This window comes from Rissa tridactyla, chromosome 1, assembly GCF_028500815.1.
Source record: "Rissa tridactyla isolate bRisTri1 chromosome 1, bRisTri1.patW.cur.20221130, whole genome shotgun sequence".
Lineage (NCBI taxonomy): Eukaryota > Metazoa > Chordata > Aves > Charadriiformes > Laridae > Rissa > Rissa tridactyla.
Window position 1 is genome coordinate 181,524,985 of NC_071466.1, and position 17,692 is coordinate 181,542,676.

At 40.4% G+C, this 17,692-nt stretch overlaps 2 protein-coding genes across 2 annotated transcripts; both read left to right on the top strand.

Annotated features, from left to right (window-relative positions):
* Nucleotides 1–564: 564 nt before the first annotated feature.
* TMBIM4 (transmembrane BAX inhibitor motif containing 4) lies at nt 565–8,887 on the top strand. The gene is made up of 7 exons (XM_054216083.1): nt 565–842; nt 2,500–2,608; nt 3,873–3,978; nt 5,471–5,504; nt 6,439–6,556; nt 7,050–7,095; nt 7,677–8,887. Exons 1-7 carry the CDS (start codon nt 743–745, stop codon nt 7,881–7,883), a joined length of 720 nt encoding a protein of 239 aa, XP_054072058.1. The 5' UTR covers nt 565–742; the 3' UTR covers nt 7,884–8,887.
* Nucleotides 8,888–9,123: 236 nt separating this feature from the next.
* Nucleotides 9,124–14,469, top strand: LLPH (LLP homolog, long-term synaptic facilitation factor). Its single transcript, XM_054216097.1, has 3 exons — nt 9,124–9,223; nt 9,402–9,585; nt 13,555–14,469. Exons 2-3 carry the CDS (start codon nt 9,405–9,407, stop codon nt 13,716–13,718), a joined length of 345 nt encoding a protein of 114 aa, XP_054072072.1. The 5' UTR covers nt 9,124–9,223; nt 9,402–9,404; the 3' UTR covers nt 13,719–14,469.
* The last annotated feature ends 3,223 nt before the right edge of the window (nt 14,470–17,692 follow it).

Consider the following 17,692-nt stretch of genomic DNA (forward strand, 5'->3'; position numbering starts at 1 on the left):
AACGCAGCTATATGCTCGTACACATAGCCCCAGCGTGCGGGAGAACTCTTTCCGCACAGCAGCTGGAGGTTGAATCAAAGGTGGAAAACCAAGGAAAGGGCAGATTTTTCAGTCACTGAAACTTCCTCTCCAGACCTTTCAGACCTAAAATAGACAGAGGAAACAGTGTTTAAGATAAACACAAACATAAGGCTTCCTCAAGCCATCGCAACTCATGGCAGCAAAGGGCAGGCCTGGGTGGGAAATGTCAGTAAAGCTGAAAGATCACAGGATCGGTTTGGGTTGGATCTTCACAGGAACCCCACTCCTACTGCACTCACGCAAATCCCGCATGTAAGAGCTGAAGGCTCTTGTCCCTGTGGGCGCTCCCCACTCGGGCACCCCCATCCACCCGCCGCAGCCACTAGGCCGCAGCCTTTAGCACCGCCACCCGCGGCCGCCATCGCTCTCCTCAGCCCGGCCTCCCCTCCGCTGCAGACTCTGCCCACCCTGCAGGGGCAGGCGGGGAGGCCGGGCGGGTCCGGTCCGGCAGGTTGCGGCCCGCTGTGCCCGGTGCCGCGCTGAGCCTCCACCGCCGCCGCCATCGCCATGGCACGGCCGCCGCTACAGCGCCCCCCTGGGCGGGCGGGCAGCCGCCATCGACGAGCTCGGCCGCTCGACGCAGGGCCCTGCTCGGCGGTGCGGAGCGCGACTGTCTTTCCCGGAAGCCGGGCGGTTGTCGCCGTTGCTGGGGGAGGCGGCGATGGCGGCGGCGCAGCAGCAGCTCTACCCGCGGAGCTCCATCGAAGATGACTTCAACTATGGCACCAACGTGGCCTCAGCCAGCGTTCACATCCGCATGGGTAGGGACTGGGGATGAGTAAGGCCGCCGCACACACCTTTCCCCGTGTCTCCCTCTCGGGCCCCCCCGGGAGAGGCCTCTGCTGCCTCCCCTTGCTGGACGGGCAGAGGGGTTGCCGTACGCCAGTGCTCCCAACCGGTTCCTCTCTGTTTACCCCATCGCCTGTGGCGTTTAGCTGAATTCAGTTTCTGCGCAATATTTTAACTTCCTGGGTAAAGGCCGTGAGTGGGGAGCCAGGGCGTTACTTTGTCCAGGTTGAGCGTTGAGGGTGAGTGAAGGATCAGTTGCCGGCGAAAAACTGGATTTTATCATTTTCGTGTACAGGGGGCAAGTCTTTTTATCAGAGGGATTCAACCCATATAGATCTAGACTTGATTTTCCCCAGAGTGATGCATTTTGAAGCGCAAACATGATACATAATATGTATAACAGCTAAAATTGGTGCCCATAATTGCAGTGGTTTAACCAGGAGACTGAGGGATTTGAATTTCTTCTGTGAGGTGTTAAAATATTGTGTCTTCCACTTAAGCGTTTGATGCTATAAAGTGCTATATATGCTATAAAGTCATATTAGTGGCCACGAAATATTTCTTTACTGTTAATGTGCCGGTCTCAAATGTATTGAATGCTCTTGTAGGTGTCTAATCAGTAATCCTTGCTGACATATTGAATATATCTTGGAATAAAAACAGCTGTGTGTTTATCAGATATTTCTGGTAAACAGGAGACCTCTTCCCATAAAAATACAGTTTTATCATGTTTGGAAAATAAAGGATGCTGTAAGAAATATGGAAGAGGTATTGCCGTTAGCAAAATTGGAATGCATTTAATAATGTGGGGCGGAGGCTATGCTACCGAGCAGGCTACTTCTATGTTTGTTCAGTTTATTACAGCAAAGTAGGCCCCAGTCCCTCGTGGGTTACAGCACACTTTGGCTGCTGTAAGCAGGTAATTCAGCTTCTTATAGTATGTAGTCTTAAACTTGTTTAGGCTGTGCTATTAAAGATTGAATTGATTCTCCCTGTAAGTTTATTCTTCCTTTCAAAGCATTTTGCCTAATGGACTTGGTCTCCTTCCATTCAGAATGGAGAATATCTGTATGATATATCTGTACATCCTGAACCACTCTCCACTCTTCATAATTCTAGAATTATGAAGCCTTTTAGCTTAATTCTGGGATTTAAAAAATTTTGTCTAGCAGTCTGTATCTGTAGATACTAATTCAGTACAATGCAAGTCACAAATTATGATAAATGATATTTAACATGGCAGAAGGTCAATCAAATACATATTACAGTAAACGTTTTTCCTTTTTTAACTTTTATGGCTGTTTCTGTCTTCCACAGAACTGACAAGTTAATCTTTCTTCACTTAGGTCCATTATATACCAGTAACATGATGGAGAAGGTATACCGTTAGTAATTTCTTAGTGAGGTTAGGTGTATGTAGCTTTTAAAATAGTCTGAAGTAAATTCCTTGCAATTTTTTTTAATTTCTTTTGTCGTTGTTGTTTAAATAATGATGTCTAAGCACTTAGTGCTTTTTCACTGAATAAAGAGTTTCTAATGGTTCCATATCAAATAGAAAACTTGTATCTGATGTACTGTTGAACTTTGTAATGTGAAAAAGTCATTTCATTTTTATTTTTCTTATTCTAGCTTTTCTACGGAAAGTCTACAGCATTCTTTCCGTTCAGGTTCTTTTGACCACAGTCACATCTGCAATTTTTCTGTACTCTACTGGAGTACAGGCATTTGTTCATGAAAGGTAAATACTAAAACGAAATGGCGCTGTTTATTGTGTGTTAAGTATAGGTTATGTACTATTTTGCTCTGGAACACTTCAGTATTCCTAATAATTATTATACCCTGTGTTTTGATTCTGTAACAGAAATTTTGTAACCTGATTAAGAAATAACTTTTCTTCTCTTTGGTTTATTATTAAGATTTCTTTTTATTGTTATCATTAAAGTTTATTTTAATCAATACTTTATCAGTAGTGCTTATTTTAATATTTAAGCTATCAAAACTTATACATCAGTTGCAGAACATCTCAGTTATTGACATTTCTTGTTTTATGGTCTAAGTATGTGCTTTTAGAATCTGTTTGGAATGCTGCTGTTTACAGGTAGCTGTTCCAAAAAGCTGCATCATATCTTACTCCTCTCGTTCCCTCATCTTCTCTTTTTTTTTTTTTTTTTTTTTCCTGAAAACTAGTCTGGTAAAATTTCTGTGGGCTTGCTTCTTTTTGCCTCTCAGATTTCCATGAGAAAAAAACAAGTCTTAAAAACCAAAGTGGTGAACAGGCTGGGGAAAAGAACTGGGGAAAGCAGGAGGGCACTGAGTCCAGTTTCTGGTTTCACCCAAGTGCACTTGCAGATTTTGCTTTTACTTTCACTTCATAGCCCTAGTACAAAAGGAGCATCAAAGCATGAAAGTTTCTGTATAAGCTATAGTGTATACAGTATAAAATGACAGTTTTATACTTAAATCTGACAATTTAAAATTGTCCTGCTCACTTAGAACTGTTGTGGTGTTGTGTTTGATTTTGGTCTGGTTTTTACTTGGAGGGCTGCTTAAATGATTTAATTATAGCAATACTGACTGATCAGTACTGGTTTTCCTTGGTACAGTTATTGCCCACGTTTGTTGCATTCAGGTGCTTCTGAAAATACAGTTCCCTGAATGTGAAGTTCTTAATAGGCAAAATATTACATATACTTTAATACTGTTAGTTTAGATGGGTTTTCCTCTTCGTATGGGTTCATCTCCAGGTAATGGATTCCTGAGCAATCTTTAGTTTCAGTATGAAAAAATTGTCTTTGTGACTGTATTGTTTTTAACTGATTATCTGTGGTGGTATGTTTTAGAGCAGTTTTATTATAAAATTTGCTTTACATTTACTTCGAATATACGGAGCAGTATCTTTATCTAGGTGATCACTTAAAAACTTGGTTTTATATAAGCTGTTTTTTAGTCTTCCAGATATTTTATTTTAATTTTGATTACTTTTTTTGTATGGAACTTTACAGGCCTGCCTTGCTTTTGATATCTGGGTTTGGGTCTTTGGCTGTAATCGTGGCACTGACTCTGTACAGACACCAGCATCCTGTTAATTTATACCTGCTTTTTGGATTTGTAAGTATTTATATAAATTCAGTTTTAATAATCCCTAGAATATCTTTCATTGTGATGAACTCCCTGAAGCAAACTAGCAGTGGCTAATGTGGTTTTCTTGTATTCATTGAAAGATACCTTATATACTTAACGAAGTTCTGAGTTATTTTTGGAGGTTCTATCCACAGGTTATTCCTAAATAGCCTCTACTTCAGGTTATTTCCAGCATCTTTTTAGGAAAAGTGTTAGAACTTGGAATTAGGTTGTGCAAATTTTTTTTGTCGTTTGTGTGTGTATAAATATATGTATGTATCTGCTCTCATTGTTCTGTTGATGTCCATAATTTTTCTATGAAACTGCTCAGTAGGAAAGAAGGAGACATTTCTGTTACCTTATTTGTTTAATGGACAACTTCCAGCAGAGACCCAAATGTATTTATTTCATTAATTGTTTTCTTTTTTATGCTAAATTCTGAGCACGTTTCCAACATAGGCGGGTCAGTCAGAGCTGTCCTTAAATTTCAGTCTCCTGCCTGGTGTTGCAAATTTGTAGATACGGGCGAATTGTTGCTCTTGGATATTTTGGATTATGTAGGAGAGCAGTCTTCTGAAAAGTAGTCACAGTAGCACCATTGGAATTTGATGCTTTAGGAGTTGCCTAAATCGCATTTGTGATACAATGGGAAGACAGCTTTGCTATGTGAGTAAATAGACTGTTTGAATTGTATAATGCAGTTATATGCTTCCTGACTTCGTAACTCTTGCAGGAGAGTGAAACGTTTAAAAACTTTCAACAAGTGCAGCTGTAACAAGGTGTGATGTAATAGTTTGGCCAAATGCGGTGTGGGAGTTTGTGGTATGACAGTTTAAGTATTACATTGTTCAGTTATTTCTGACCTCTTGGATCATGCCATAGATACTTCTCTCATCTTTTATTGTAATGAAACTTAATTTGAAATTACCTTTTAGAAAAACTCAGGGCCCAGTCTAGCCTTCAGCCCAGGCATCAATGTGATTTTTAGTTAGCTGTTTCAAAACAAGGACAAGCAGGAAAAGGAAATTGATGCAGACGCTTAGCTATCTAATGACATACTAAGAGTGTTGGGTGAAAGTATTTCAAATACTGATAAGTATGCAAAAAGATGAAAGCAGTTCATTTCTAGTAGCAACTCAGAGAAACTTGAATAGTTGTAAGAAGTGTGATAAGAATGCTGTGTGCTTTGAGTAGAAAACGTGAATGGCATTTTTCTATGGGGGCTCTCTCTCACTTACTTTCAGTTAAAATGTGTTATTTTTATATAACACACCAACTTCCAGCACAGTAAGACAGTATGACTGCCATTTTCTTGTTGAAAATGAAACATGTTTTTTTTATACAAAGACTTAACAAGAGAGTTAATGTAACTCATGCTGGGATTATGTAGCAGAATGAGGCTTGTTGCATGTGAAATCTCTGTGTAAGTGTTTTGTATGGATTTATTTGTCCTTATAATTTATTTTTTTGCTTTTTGTAGACCCTGCTGGAAGCACTGACAGTTGCCATTACAGGTAGATTGTCTGTTTTCTTAAAGAAATTGGAAAAGGAATCTGTTATGTTGGCTAGATGTGACTAAAGCGATTAAAAAATTGTGTTTGAAAATTTTAATAACAGTGATATGAGTTTAGCAAAAAACAGGAAAGCAAGGGAGAAAAGTGGATTCTGATCCAGAACTGAAACAGTATAAACCTGGTGAGAAAGGAGTTGTGACATCGGTTCTTTCAGTACATCTAGCAATGTTCTTTCCTATGTGGCAGCTCTCAGCAGAGCTGATCTGCAAATGAAATAACCTTATCGTCCCTCTCAGTTTCCTCCGAGGGAATTACTTTGAGTTTGGAGAGTTCTGTACTTTGTTGTCAGGGTTGAGATGGGGCGGTGTTCGGAAAAGTCATGGCATCACCTTGCACTATAGCTTCCAGCATATGTTGAAACTTCTTCATTATGGTTTATTGGGGAAAGAGTAAGGAGGGAATAAAAATGGTCCCCTCATTTCTCTTATCTTTCCCTTCTTACCCCCTAATCAAAACTTCTGTGAACCTTTATGAGAGGACTGATTGTATTGTGATTAATTTTTTTTCTTGTTTCACTATCCTCAAAAATTTAGATAGCTTTTTCCTTAAGATGTCACATATCTAGGCTTAAAAATTCTTCTTTTTTTTTTTAAGTTTTTATTATGAGTAGGGAAGATCTGTTATCTCCATTTAAGAAGCTACAGTTATACCCTTAACTGTCAAAGCTAAGATAGTGCAAGGGTCCCTGAGTCCTATGATCATGATTTTGAAGTGCAAAGACAAGTACAGGCATAATTTACTTTTTTTTGTTCACAGTTAAGATTATTTTTTTTTCCTGTCTGTGAAAGTCTAAACTTCTGTTTCCTCAAAAGATAACTTAGCAAATCCATAGCATAGTGTTCTTTAACTGACAATTTACTACTTCTGTTTATAGTGAGTTTCTACGAGGTGTCCATCGTCTTGCAAGCCTTTATTCTTACTACTGCTGTATTTCTTGGACTGACCGCATATACCTTGCAGTCAAAGAGAGACTTCAGCAAATTTGGAGCAGGGTATGTTGTCATATTGATGAATTGTTTGTTTGGGTTTTTTTGTTAAGCTAGTTTTTCCTTTTTTAAAGCAAGCTTTGCAGATATGATAATGAATACAGGTCAATAGAACCTGCTTCAAGGGAGTGCTGAGGGTGTTATTTATCTTGAATTATTAATTTTATGTGGTTCTGCTTTCTTGGTAATAAATTCTTTCCTGTGATTATGATTCTTAAAACCATAGTATTACACTAGAAAACTAGTTTACCGGGATTTTTCACTGAGACAGAAGGCAGCTGCTTCAGATATTTTTAAAAAAGTAAAGTTATGACGTAACTTTTGACAGATTTAGAAAACCAAGTTTTACTGCTGATACCAGTGAACAGTTGGCATCTAAATGTTGTGGACATTTACTTACCAAATATATTGTGAAGAGGTTTTATAGGAAAGGAAGAGATTTTAAGTAAAATTTAAAATAAAAGATACTGTTGGTCACAGTTTAATATTTTTTTTTCAGGCTCTTTGCCTGTTTGTGGATTCTCATCTTCTCGGGTTTCTTGAGGGTAAGATACCTTGTGTTCACGGTTAAAAAGTATTCTTTAATATAAATCTTTTACTAACTTCTAGTGTAATAAAAAGGTTTTGGACAGTCCAATATAGCTTAATGAAAGAAAATTCCCAACCAGGTCCATTAGTGTTGTAGATATGCTGGTGATCTTTTAATCAATCATTTCCAATTCAGATTTTTGTTGGATGCTGTTCTTCTGAATGTAGAAGTCGTATTTGCGTTGATTGACAAAATTTATCAATCAAGATCCACTACTTGATTGAGAGAATGGTAAGGAGATCTAGGCTTTAATTGTGGAGGTTTTTTTCTAATTTTTCTGCTGTTAATATTCTGGAGACCAGAGCTTCCTCTCTCTTAAGCGGAGGTACTTGTATTAATGTAAAGAGATTGTGTGTCTGAGGACTGTGAAATAAGAACATTGAAATGTCATTGTAATACTGTATCTGTGTGTACATAACAGTAAAAAGACAGTGTGTATCCTTAGTTTAAGTGTGGCATATCGTTATGCAGGGATTTTAATATTGAAAAGAAAATGAAATTGACGAATATTTTTTTTCATGTTTCATTTGCCTCCAGCTGTTTTTCTACAGTGAGACAATAGAGTTGGTGTGTGCTGCTGCTGGAGCTCTTGTGTTCTGTGGATTTATTATTTATGACACTCATTTGCTGATGCACAAATTATCCCCTGAAGAGTACATACTGGCTGCAATCAATCTCTACTTGGACATCATCAATCTGTTCTTACACCTCCTGCGTTTACTGGAAGCATTTAATAAAAAATAGTCAAAAGTGGTGTGATTTGACTATAGCGTATATAAAGTTAAGTACCTAAATAGCGTTTGGATGATCTACAGCCTGTATAGTTCTGTCTTCTAGAGACTGAACCTTCATCACTTTTCCATTCCATGAATATTGATCCCTCCTTAGGAAACAAAAAGAAGGCTTTTTATGTAGCTAAAGTTCTTCTCTAGAATATATATTTTATGTAGTTAACATGCTGTCATTATTTCAGTCACTCTTTTAATCACTTATTTTGCACTTGACATAATTCACGATTAAAATGTTTGCCAACTTCTGATTGCTCCGGGGTGAGCCTCCCTCTGCTCTTCTGCAGCCGCTGGAATGGTTTCCTTTGGGATTGTTAAGCGTGTGTACCGCGTAAGGGTAGCCTGAGTTTATCATTGTGCAATGTTTTACTAAGCTGAAATTGTTCCTAGTTTTTGTTTGGTAAAATGGAATGCTGTCTCTAACAGAGATCTCTGTTCTCGTTAAGGGTTCTCAGATTATTACACAAGCTGGGAGGGCGTTAAAGGGAATGTTCTTCCTTTAAGTATTATTTATTGCTTGTCTTTCAGTGTTCTGAAAAATCATTTGGTGATAGATTCTGGCATTTTATCAGCTTGTGTATATTTAAGGTTAATTATCTGTCAATAAAAATTGGGGAAACTGTAGTCTGTTCTTGCAGCCACGTCTGGAGGACACTGGGGACAGGGGCTGCTTACGAGGCTGTTGAAATACTGGAAGGGCAGGCAGGGTAAAAAACATGTGGGCAGGCTTTCTTCCTTCGTGTGCAGTGTTTATGTCATGTTTTTACTGCCCAAAGGCGACGCCGTACGTGGGGAAACGTCCCGCGTCCCACTGCAAGCAGTGACAACACCCGCTTTCCATGCGGGAGCTTGGCCGAGGCTGCTGATGCTTTTGAGCAGGTGTGACGATTTTTCTCTTGTTGTCGGGTTTCATTAAGAAATGCGTGGAAGTAGCAAGAAATAAAACTTCACTTTTTTTTCCTTGTGGCGAAGCTTGTGATGACATACATGTTTTGCTTATTTTATTCCCTCCCCTTCTACACCTTATTTCACACCCCCAGCAGGCAGCTCGGTGCCTGTGGCTGGTCCGTGGCACAAGCACGGGGTAGGAAGGCGGAGGGACTCCCCGGGGCTCGCTTTCCTCCCGCCGGAGGCCGGGAGCCGGAGCGGCGGCTCCGCGCCCGCTCGGACAGTTACGGTCGCAGCCGCCTCGGGGCGGGCGGGGCCTGGCGCGTCACGCAGCCCCGCCCTGCGCGTGCGCGGGGAGGGAGCGCGGCCCAGCGCTAAGGCGGACGGCGGGCCTCGTGCGCGGCCGGGGTGAGTGGGGCGGGGGAGGGGGGCAGCCGCGTGTCCGCGCGCTGCCCGGCCGTTGGGGACCGTTGTGGGGGGGGGGAGGGCAGCGGCAGCCGCGGTGATGGCCCCCGCGCCGCCTTTAACGGCTCCTCTGCCCTCCGCTCGCTTCGCCCTCACTGTTTCCCTCTTCCCTCTCTCTCAGGCCATGGCGAAGAGCCTGAGGAGCAAATGGAGGAGGAAGATGCGGGCGGAGAAGAGGAAGAAGAACGCGCCCAAGGAGCTGGAGAGGCTGAAAAAAATCCTGGGCACCAGCGGGGATGTCGTTATGGAGGAGGTCAAGGAGGTGGCCACCGTGGTGACCCCCAAGACAGTCCTCGAGCAGGGGGGTGAGTGGGGCTGCGGCGGGCGGCGCTGGAGTGACCGGGAGGGGAGGGCCCTGCCGGCATCACCGGACCAGCCCCTGGGGGGGCACCGACGTGCCCGGGACGGCTCTCAGGCGGCCCCGGGTTGCCCGTGACCTGCCTTTTTAGTGCCCGGCTGTCTTTTCTTCCCGCCCCCCTGCTCCGGTCACGTTTCTAGCGTGTTTTACGTTGTACCTGTTCTTACGTTGCAAACACCCAAGTGCAGGGAAGTCCCGCCATGTGTGTATTACATTTCCTGTGGCTTTCACTATCGTGATAAGACTTAGGATGATTACAGATTGAGAACAGTGAGTTGGAAAACCAAATCTTTTATCTTTTAAAGCCAAAAGGTGCTATTAAAACATTGAATCTGGAGATCTCACAACTTTACTTTCTGTATTGCATCCGGTCACTTGTGGAACAAGCTTATTGACATTTGGTTTAGTCTGTAGTGTTTTAGGGAGAGACATTTCTCTGTGAAGATATCAGGTGAGCGAGGACACATCACTTAGCAGTTGTTCCAATCACAGCATTATATTTGCTGTTAAACTGGAGGTAGGGTATAATTTCCCTCCTAGTTTAAGGAGGGCATTAAACATAAAAGTTGGACCTAAATCTAAGGTAATTTTTTAGAGATGTTATCATGAATAGAGTGATTATTTTTTTTTCCTTTTTAAATGTACTATCTGGGTATTAAATGTATTGTAGGGGTTTTAGGGCCCGTTTTTGTATGCTAATTAATGCTGCATTGCACATGGTGTGGGAGGTATTCGGTGTCTACAGATAATGCCATCTTCCTCACTATTCCTTGAATAGGATGTAAAGGAAGTAACCCAGGAAGTGGAAACAAAGGTTTGGAATAGCTATGTACTGGACAGGAGTCAGAAAGACACCTTCTCTTTCCAAAACTGCAGTCCAAACTAAATCATAGTCCTTTTTGCTTCTCCAGTGTATGCCACTTAAGCTGTTATGATATTGCTGATGTGAGCTTTTTACGTGGTGTGCAGAAGTCTCTTGAGACACCACGGTGGGGATGTAGAATAATGCTAGTAATCACTGTCAGTCACACAGCCAGTTTTGTTAGTGTTTCAGAAATTAGGAAAGACAGAGAAGTATGAGGTTGAATAGCAGAGCCTGTAAATTTTATTGAAAATGGAAATAGAATGCTATCTAAAAATACTTGCCCAATTAAGGGTAGGTTGAAGTAAAATATGTAGTTTTACCCATAGTTCTGATTTGTCCCATAAACGAGATGTAAAAGTTGTTCTTTATGGGATTATTAGAATTGAATTTCCAAAGTATTTTGGAACATTGTAAGCCTTCTGATGCTGAAGCTGCATGAAACATCGTTGTCTTAAACCTAGTTTCTGAAGCAGATGCCTGGCTATGTGTCATTCCTGCACCCCTTTCCAGGTCTGCTCTCAATTTTTCTACAGGTGGCCAATTTCACTTGGCCTTTGTAGAGAGATTGCAGCCTCAGAAATACCTAAGAGTTGTCGAATCATAGAACGGTTTGGGTTGGAAGGGACCTTAAAGATCATCTAGTTCCAACCTCCCTGCCACCAGCAGGGACACCTCCCACTAGACCAGGCTGCTTGAAGTCCCATCCAGCCTGGCCTTGAACACCTCCAGGGATGAGGCATCCACAGGGCAACCTGATCCAGTGTCTCACCACCCTCACCATCTGTAAAGAATTTCTTCCTAATATCTAATCTAAATCTCCCCTCTTTCAGTTTAAAACTGTTACCCCTCATCCTATTGCTACAATCCCTTATAAAGAGTCCCTCCCCATCTCTCCTGTAGGCCCCCTTGAGCTACTGGAAGGCTGCTGTAAGGTCTTGTTGGAGCCTTCTCCAGGCTGAACAACCCCAGGTCCCTCAGCCTGTCTTCATAGAAGAGGTGCTCCAGCCCTCTGATCACCTTCGTGGCTCTCCTCTTGACTTTTTCCAACAAGTCCATGTCCTTCTTGTGCTGAGGACTCCAAAGCTGGATACAGTACTCCAGATGGGGTATCATAAGAGCAGAGTAGAGGGGTAGAATCATATATATATTATTTTTTTTTTTTTCATAAAACAACTACAAGTTTTGTGAAAATAATGGTGTCTTCTTTGAGAGGACTTTTCAGCACTAACTGTTGATGGACACAAGAGAGTTCACATCACCAAATGTTATAAGGACTGAAGTAGATGAAAGCTTCATCCAGAATATTCACTTTCCATAGATAGGCGAATAATTTTCCAGCCTAAGAAAGTATATAGGTGTATATTAGGGACGTTTTCCTGTGTTACTTGAAAGTATTTTTCACAGCACACTGTGCAATAATATTTTTTTTTTCAGTTTTTGTTGTTAGAAAAAATAATGGAAGGTCTGGTTAGCCTTTGGTCAAAAATGGTTTCGTAGCTGTTTTTAAAACTTTGTTTGTGGGCATGGGCACATATTTTTCAAGAAAATCATATCCATTCAGTCTGCTTTGATAATCTACTTTTTATAGCTTTTTATTCTTAGTCCTTTTCTCTTTGTCTTTTAACTCCTTTGATAGGTTTTCTTCGTGTCCTTGGACCACTTCTGTTCAGTAGCTTTCTTCCTGTTACTGATTCCTGTAGCATCCTTGAGATTGCAAAGTATGATGAAAACGTTGTGCTGTGTGAACGACTAGTATTTTTTCTCCAGAAGTATTTCTTCATTTAGTTAATGTTGCAGCTGACATTTATTGTGGATGTGTTTTTTTTAGTCAAAATTGGTGTAACAGATTAACCTCAATCATGTGATACGACGGGAATCAGAGAAGATGCTTATGTGTTTAGAGTAGGTTTTCTTGGGGTGTTGGGTCTTTTTTTCGTGTTGTGCAGTTGGAGGCCATCTCTCCTTCTATGACATCTGGAAAACGACGCTGTTCAGGTGGCTTCATGTTGTGTTTCTCTGATGTCTCAGGAGGGTTCTGGAGCTGGGACTTTTTTTGCTGCCTGTCGCATGCTTGATCAGCCAGCAGGCAGTAGGTCCCTGTGTGGATTCTCTGCTGACTGCAAGTATTCATATCCCAACCTTAGGGCTCCCGAAGCACATATTTGTGGTGCAGATCCCTGTAGACTGTCAGCATGCTTCAACTATTGAAACAGCACTTTAGCCTTTTCCTCGTGAACTTTGTCTCCCAACAATGGACAGGCACAACGTAAAAAAGTCTTTTTTCCTCTGTGTAAAAACTCGTGATAAAGCTTTTGGAGTTGCACATGGATGGTTTGGAAACAAGACTGAAATTACATAGTAGAGTACAGTTCAAATCTGTACTTAACAAGGTGTTCTTCTTGTAGCTTTCTTGTCTTACCAAGACATGACGTTCATGTGGTGTTAGCTAGCTGGGGAGGCCGTTCTTGAGAGTGGCCATGTCACAGACAGTCTTCCTCATCCTGGAGATTAATCCTCTGTTTTTGTCTCTAAATATATTAAACTTGGCCTCATGCTCTCTTCTCGAGGCAAATGTAGAATCAGTGTCTCACCATCGGCTTTTCTCTCTGTTCTTCTCTTTACCTGTCTTCATGTTCCACTCAATTTAATTTTTTAGAACAGATCTTAAACATTACATCATAAAAAGTATTTAATTGTGCATATGTTTCAGTAAGCCTATGGCTTCCTGTATGGTTGCAGCTTTTGATGGAGACCACACACAATGTTTTTAGACACAGTATTGGAACAGATGGCAGACTAAAGAATAAGGTGTTTTGCCCAGACATGGGCCTTTAGGGAAAATTCTGCATATTTACTATCAGTTGCTGAAGTTCGAAGGTTGCAGTTGTGTTGGTTTGGAAAGGGCTTTCAGCGTATAAAGCCTTCAGCTCTCTACTACAAATAGTGTTGTGTGTAGGAATATTGTTATCATTTTGGGGAATCTAGTAACAAAATAGCTTCTATGAAGCTGATTCATGTATTTTACTCACTGTAAATACCTTTCTTTTTCAGATGACGGCAAAATGGACATAGATAATAAACGAAACAAAAAAACTCTTCTAGACCAGCATGGACAGTACCCAATATGGATGAATTCCAGGCAGAAAAAGAAGCTTAAGGCACAACGTATTAAAGGGAAAAAAAAATCAAAATTGGCCAAAGGCCTAGTCTGGTAGAATCGGAGTTTTGTAAAATCATGAATATTTTACCCACAAAATAAATATCCCAAATAAGTACATGACATTTTTGTGCTTGACCATCGAGTATAATTTGTTGTGTTGCAGGAATTTTTGAAGAGAGTCTTATGCCAGCAAATGATGAAAGCAATATCAACTTGGTTTCTGCCAAACTTAAAAAAAAAAAATACAAAAAGCAGGCTGAGTGCCTTTGAATAGACTAAGTGTCTGTGGTTATCTGTTTTCTTAAGGGGCAAGGGTCTTCATCTTTTATATTGTGAATGCTGAAAATGCTAAAGGAAATCCTAAAAATAGAGAAGCTATAAATAGTTTTTGTACTGTGGTCTTCGTCAATGTAACTTGTCTTTTAGTAAATCTAAACAAAGGATTCTGTAAACTCACCATATCCTTTAAATTATTTTGTAAAATTACTTCTGCTGTGCCAATTTGTGTTGCTTTTAACATCTGGTAATTAACCAAAACCGAGCCTTTAACATGTGACTTAAAAGAGATGATACACTGAAATCAGCACCAAGGCTTCATGAAACTTCTGTAAGTAAAAAGTCAAAGTCTCAGTCTGACTTCAATTCCCAAAAAGAAAGCTGTTGGAATAAAGAAGTATTTCACTGCTGTCTGCAACTGAAATATTGTAGAAACTAAATAACTGAAAGTAAAACTGATTCTTTTAGTATTAATATGAGAGAATGCAACTGCACAGATTGGAAATAAAATGAGTTTTATTTAAAACCTTTCCAAGTTTTTGTAAAGTAAATGAAAATTTACTTTTCCGTATATATTTTCAGTAGCCTTTTATTCCTCTTAAAATGGTATTCGTCTATCATGCTTTACAATGTGGGCATAGGATAAAATATTGCATGATTGCGTAACAGATGCCATTTATATGTGATTAGCTACAGTTGGTTGCATATTACTCGGCAATAACATGTGATGACAGATGCAAGAATTAGTTGCCCTGAAAGCTTGTGTTTTTAAAATGTCTCTCATTTCAAGGATGGAAATAATTACAGTACCAGTCCTGCAGTATGTTGCCTGCTGAAGTACCATTCATCGATACAGAGCATAACCTTTGTCCAGCTTCATCTAAGATGGGATACACGTTCTGTCATGTGCCCACAAATTAATATGTGTCTGTTGTGATAACTTGGGCATAGGAAATGGGATTTATTCTTTTAAAAGTAATTACGCTAGCTTATGCTATGCTAAAATCGGCTAAGAAGACCTCAGCCTGATAGAAAATTCAGTTTTTCTGGAAAACTACAGTGGGGTTTCTATTATTGTTAAGGTAAAAGTATTCTGTTGCTCAGGTGAAGAACTACAAAGGTGTTGGAGGAAAGACCAACGCATCTTCTGTTTTCACATACATTGACAGTTAATGAGACTTAATAAGATGTATAGATCAAAGTTTAGCAAATTGTATGCTATTAATAACTTTGTACTTTAGAAATATTTCCATTAAGTTGATAATACCCCCACTAAAAGATATGCTGCTTTCAATTAATTTTTTTTATTAGATAGTGGGTCTAGATTTCAGTATCAAGGATGTTAGCATTTAGGTTAGTATTACTTTAAAATTGATTAATACGGAGGAAATGTTCATAATTATGTTCATCCAGAAATGGAACGGATTGAACAGTCACTTTGTATTTCTTTACTATTTTAATGATGTAGGCTGCGTTTTGGTTAATGTGTGCTTTCAGGAGTTGAGGAGAGCTTCTTGGGTTTAAGTATTAACAATTTAGTGTTTTTCTGTAGAGTAAACAGAGTGATATTTCTGACATGCTTGTTTGTACATCAGGTTACGCTCAGGCTGCTGGTGGGAAAGCAGACTGCTTTTCCTGAGGGGAGATAACCAAGCTGGTGGAGGACTCCCATTTAAGTGTATGGCTTCAGAGCCAGATTATTTTCCTTCATTAGGTGTGCAGCCATGCTCTTGTGTCTCATCTTAATCAAGGCCGCCACCGCTCTACTTGCCTTACCCTCTCCTCTCTCTGGAGTTGTTCAGTGCTGCCTCTGCTCCTGTAAGAGAAAGTGATCTGCGGAACTGCGTACTTTGCCTTATTTCTACTTTTATGACCTAGCCCTGAGCTTTGTTGCACAAATTTATTAGTCTACTGCTTTTGTGACCAGATTGGGGATTTGAATCTTGAATGAGAGACAGCAGACGCTGCACTGATCTTTTATTTAGCAGTTGCTTCCTACCAGCTGAAACAATACTGGCTGTGTGAGGTATTTCCTTCATGGTGTCCAGGATAAAGTCAAACAGGTTCACTTAAACTACTGGTATTTTAAGACATCCTGTTTGATTTTTGAGCTGAAACAGAGGATAAGAAAGGAATAAACCCCAGCCTTTACTGGAAGGCAGCTCTTAGCCCAGTACCAAATTGTGTGTACGACATCGCAGTTCACTGGGGTGAGGCAGCGCTCTCTCCGGGCCAGGAAGGGTTTTGAAAGCCTGTCTGGGTGGGATCTGTAATCCAGGCTGAAGGTTCGCTCATAGATGGAGAGCAGGAACCTGGCTAAATGTGCAGCACGGATGTAACCTCAGAGGTTTGGTGGTGAACGCAGCAGAGAAACTTTCCCTTCTAGGATTTCAGTATATCCTGTATATGGATGTTGTAATTTTGTATTTGGAATTTGCTTTAGATCTGCTTTGAGCAGCTGTTTTTGAATGTGAATACCACCTTTTTAGTCATCATTGAATATTCGACTTACATTGCTGAATCTGAACCACATTCTGTTTGATCAGTTGGTGAAAAAAAAATCATTCTTGCTTCTCTACAAGAGAAGGCGAATTTAAACATACTAGGTTTTGGCTGAAATACATGTTTTAAAAGCCCCTAAAGGGATTTCCTAAGAAGTAAGCTATCTGCCTCTAAAGAATATTCTGATTATATCATAGTTTATTGATCTTTTATCTAAAAATTTTTTTAAAGTTGTGATTGGGGGAGAAAAGTTTGCAGTTGATTAAACAAACTGATGGAAGTCCAAAATTTTATAACTGACATGGCATTGGCAGAGGTGGGGATTTTTTGAGTATGTAACTGTGCTATTCTGAAATTGCATTGTTGAAACTTCCTACCGCTGTAACTATGTGCTGTGGTAGCTGTATTTTGTGGACCTACGAAAGGTAGGGGAAATAGTGCAGACAGTTTTGAACTACAAGCATAAATGCCAGAATCAAAAGAATGAAATACTGTCATTTTATTGAAATGTTTATGTGTATAAAGTGTGCGTATACAGCATACAGTCTTCATTAGCAAATTGCTAAGTGTCCTTCAGATTGTCGGCACTTTCCTGAGAAGAAGACAGCGTCTGCCCTTTTTGACGCAGTATGCAGGACTTGGTTTTAAAGTGAGTTATTTCAGATGCTTAAAATAACCGGTGGTGGTGCAGTTCCTGGGCTTTTCTGGTAACTCATTCCTGCTCTGGGACACCTTTTCTGCATTGTGTAGTCAGGTGGGTTGGGGAATGAATCTAGCTGAGATAAACTGAAAATAGTTCTTTTTTCTCCTGTTTTTTTGGGGTTTTTTTTTTTTTTTTGGCTGGATCCATTTCCAGCCTTACTCTACAAAAGGTGTCAGTAGGAGGCAATACAAGACTGGGAACAAACAGCTGGCGAAGGCAGGGCTGTGTGAGGCAGTCCTCGCTTATGCGCTGCCTGCTGAGATGTGTTCTCAGGTGCCACCTTGTCTCCTATGGCACATTTTTTCATAATGCAGTACCATGCAGTACAGTGTTTTGAAGATGGGGAGAGGTTCTGGAGATTGGGTCAAGCAAATGCATTGAATGGTGCTTTTGAAAGTTTTTTATTCAATGGAGGGTATAGTATTGGAATAATTGAGGTCAGTGTTCTTTCTTATAGTCCCAGTTAAGTTTTGCTGCAACATTCAGCCAGCATAGCCTCTGCTGGTGCATGTAGTCATCTGTGACATTTTACAGATTCTTTCAGTTTG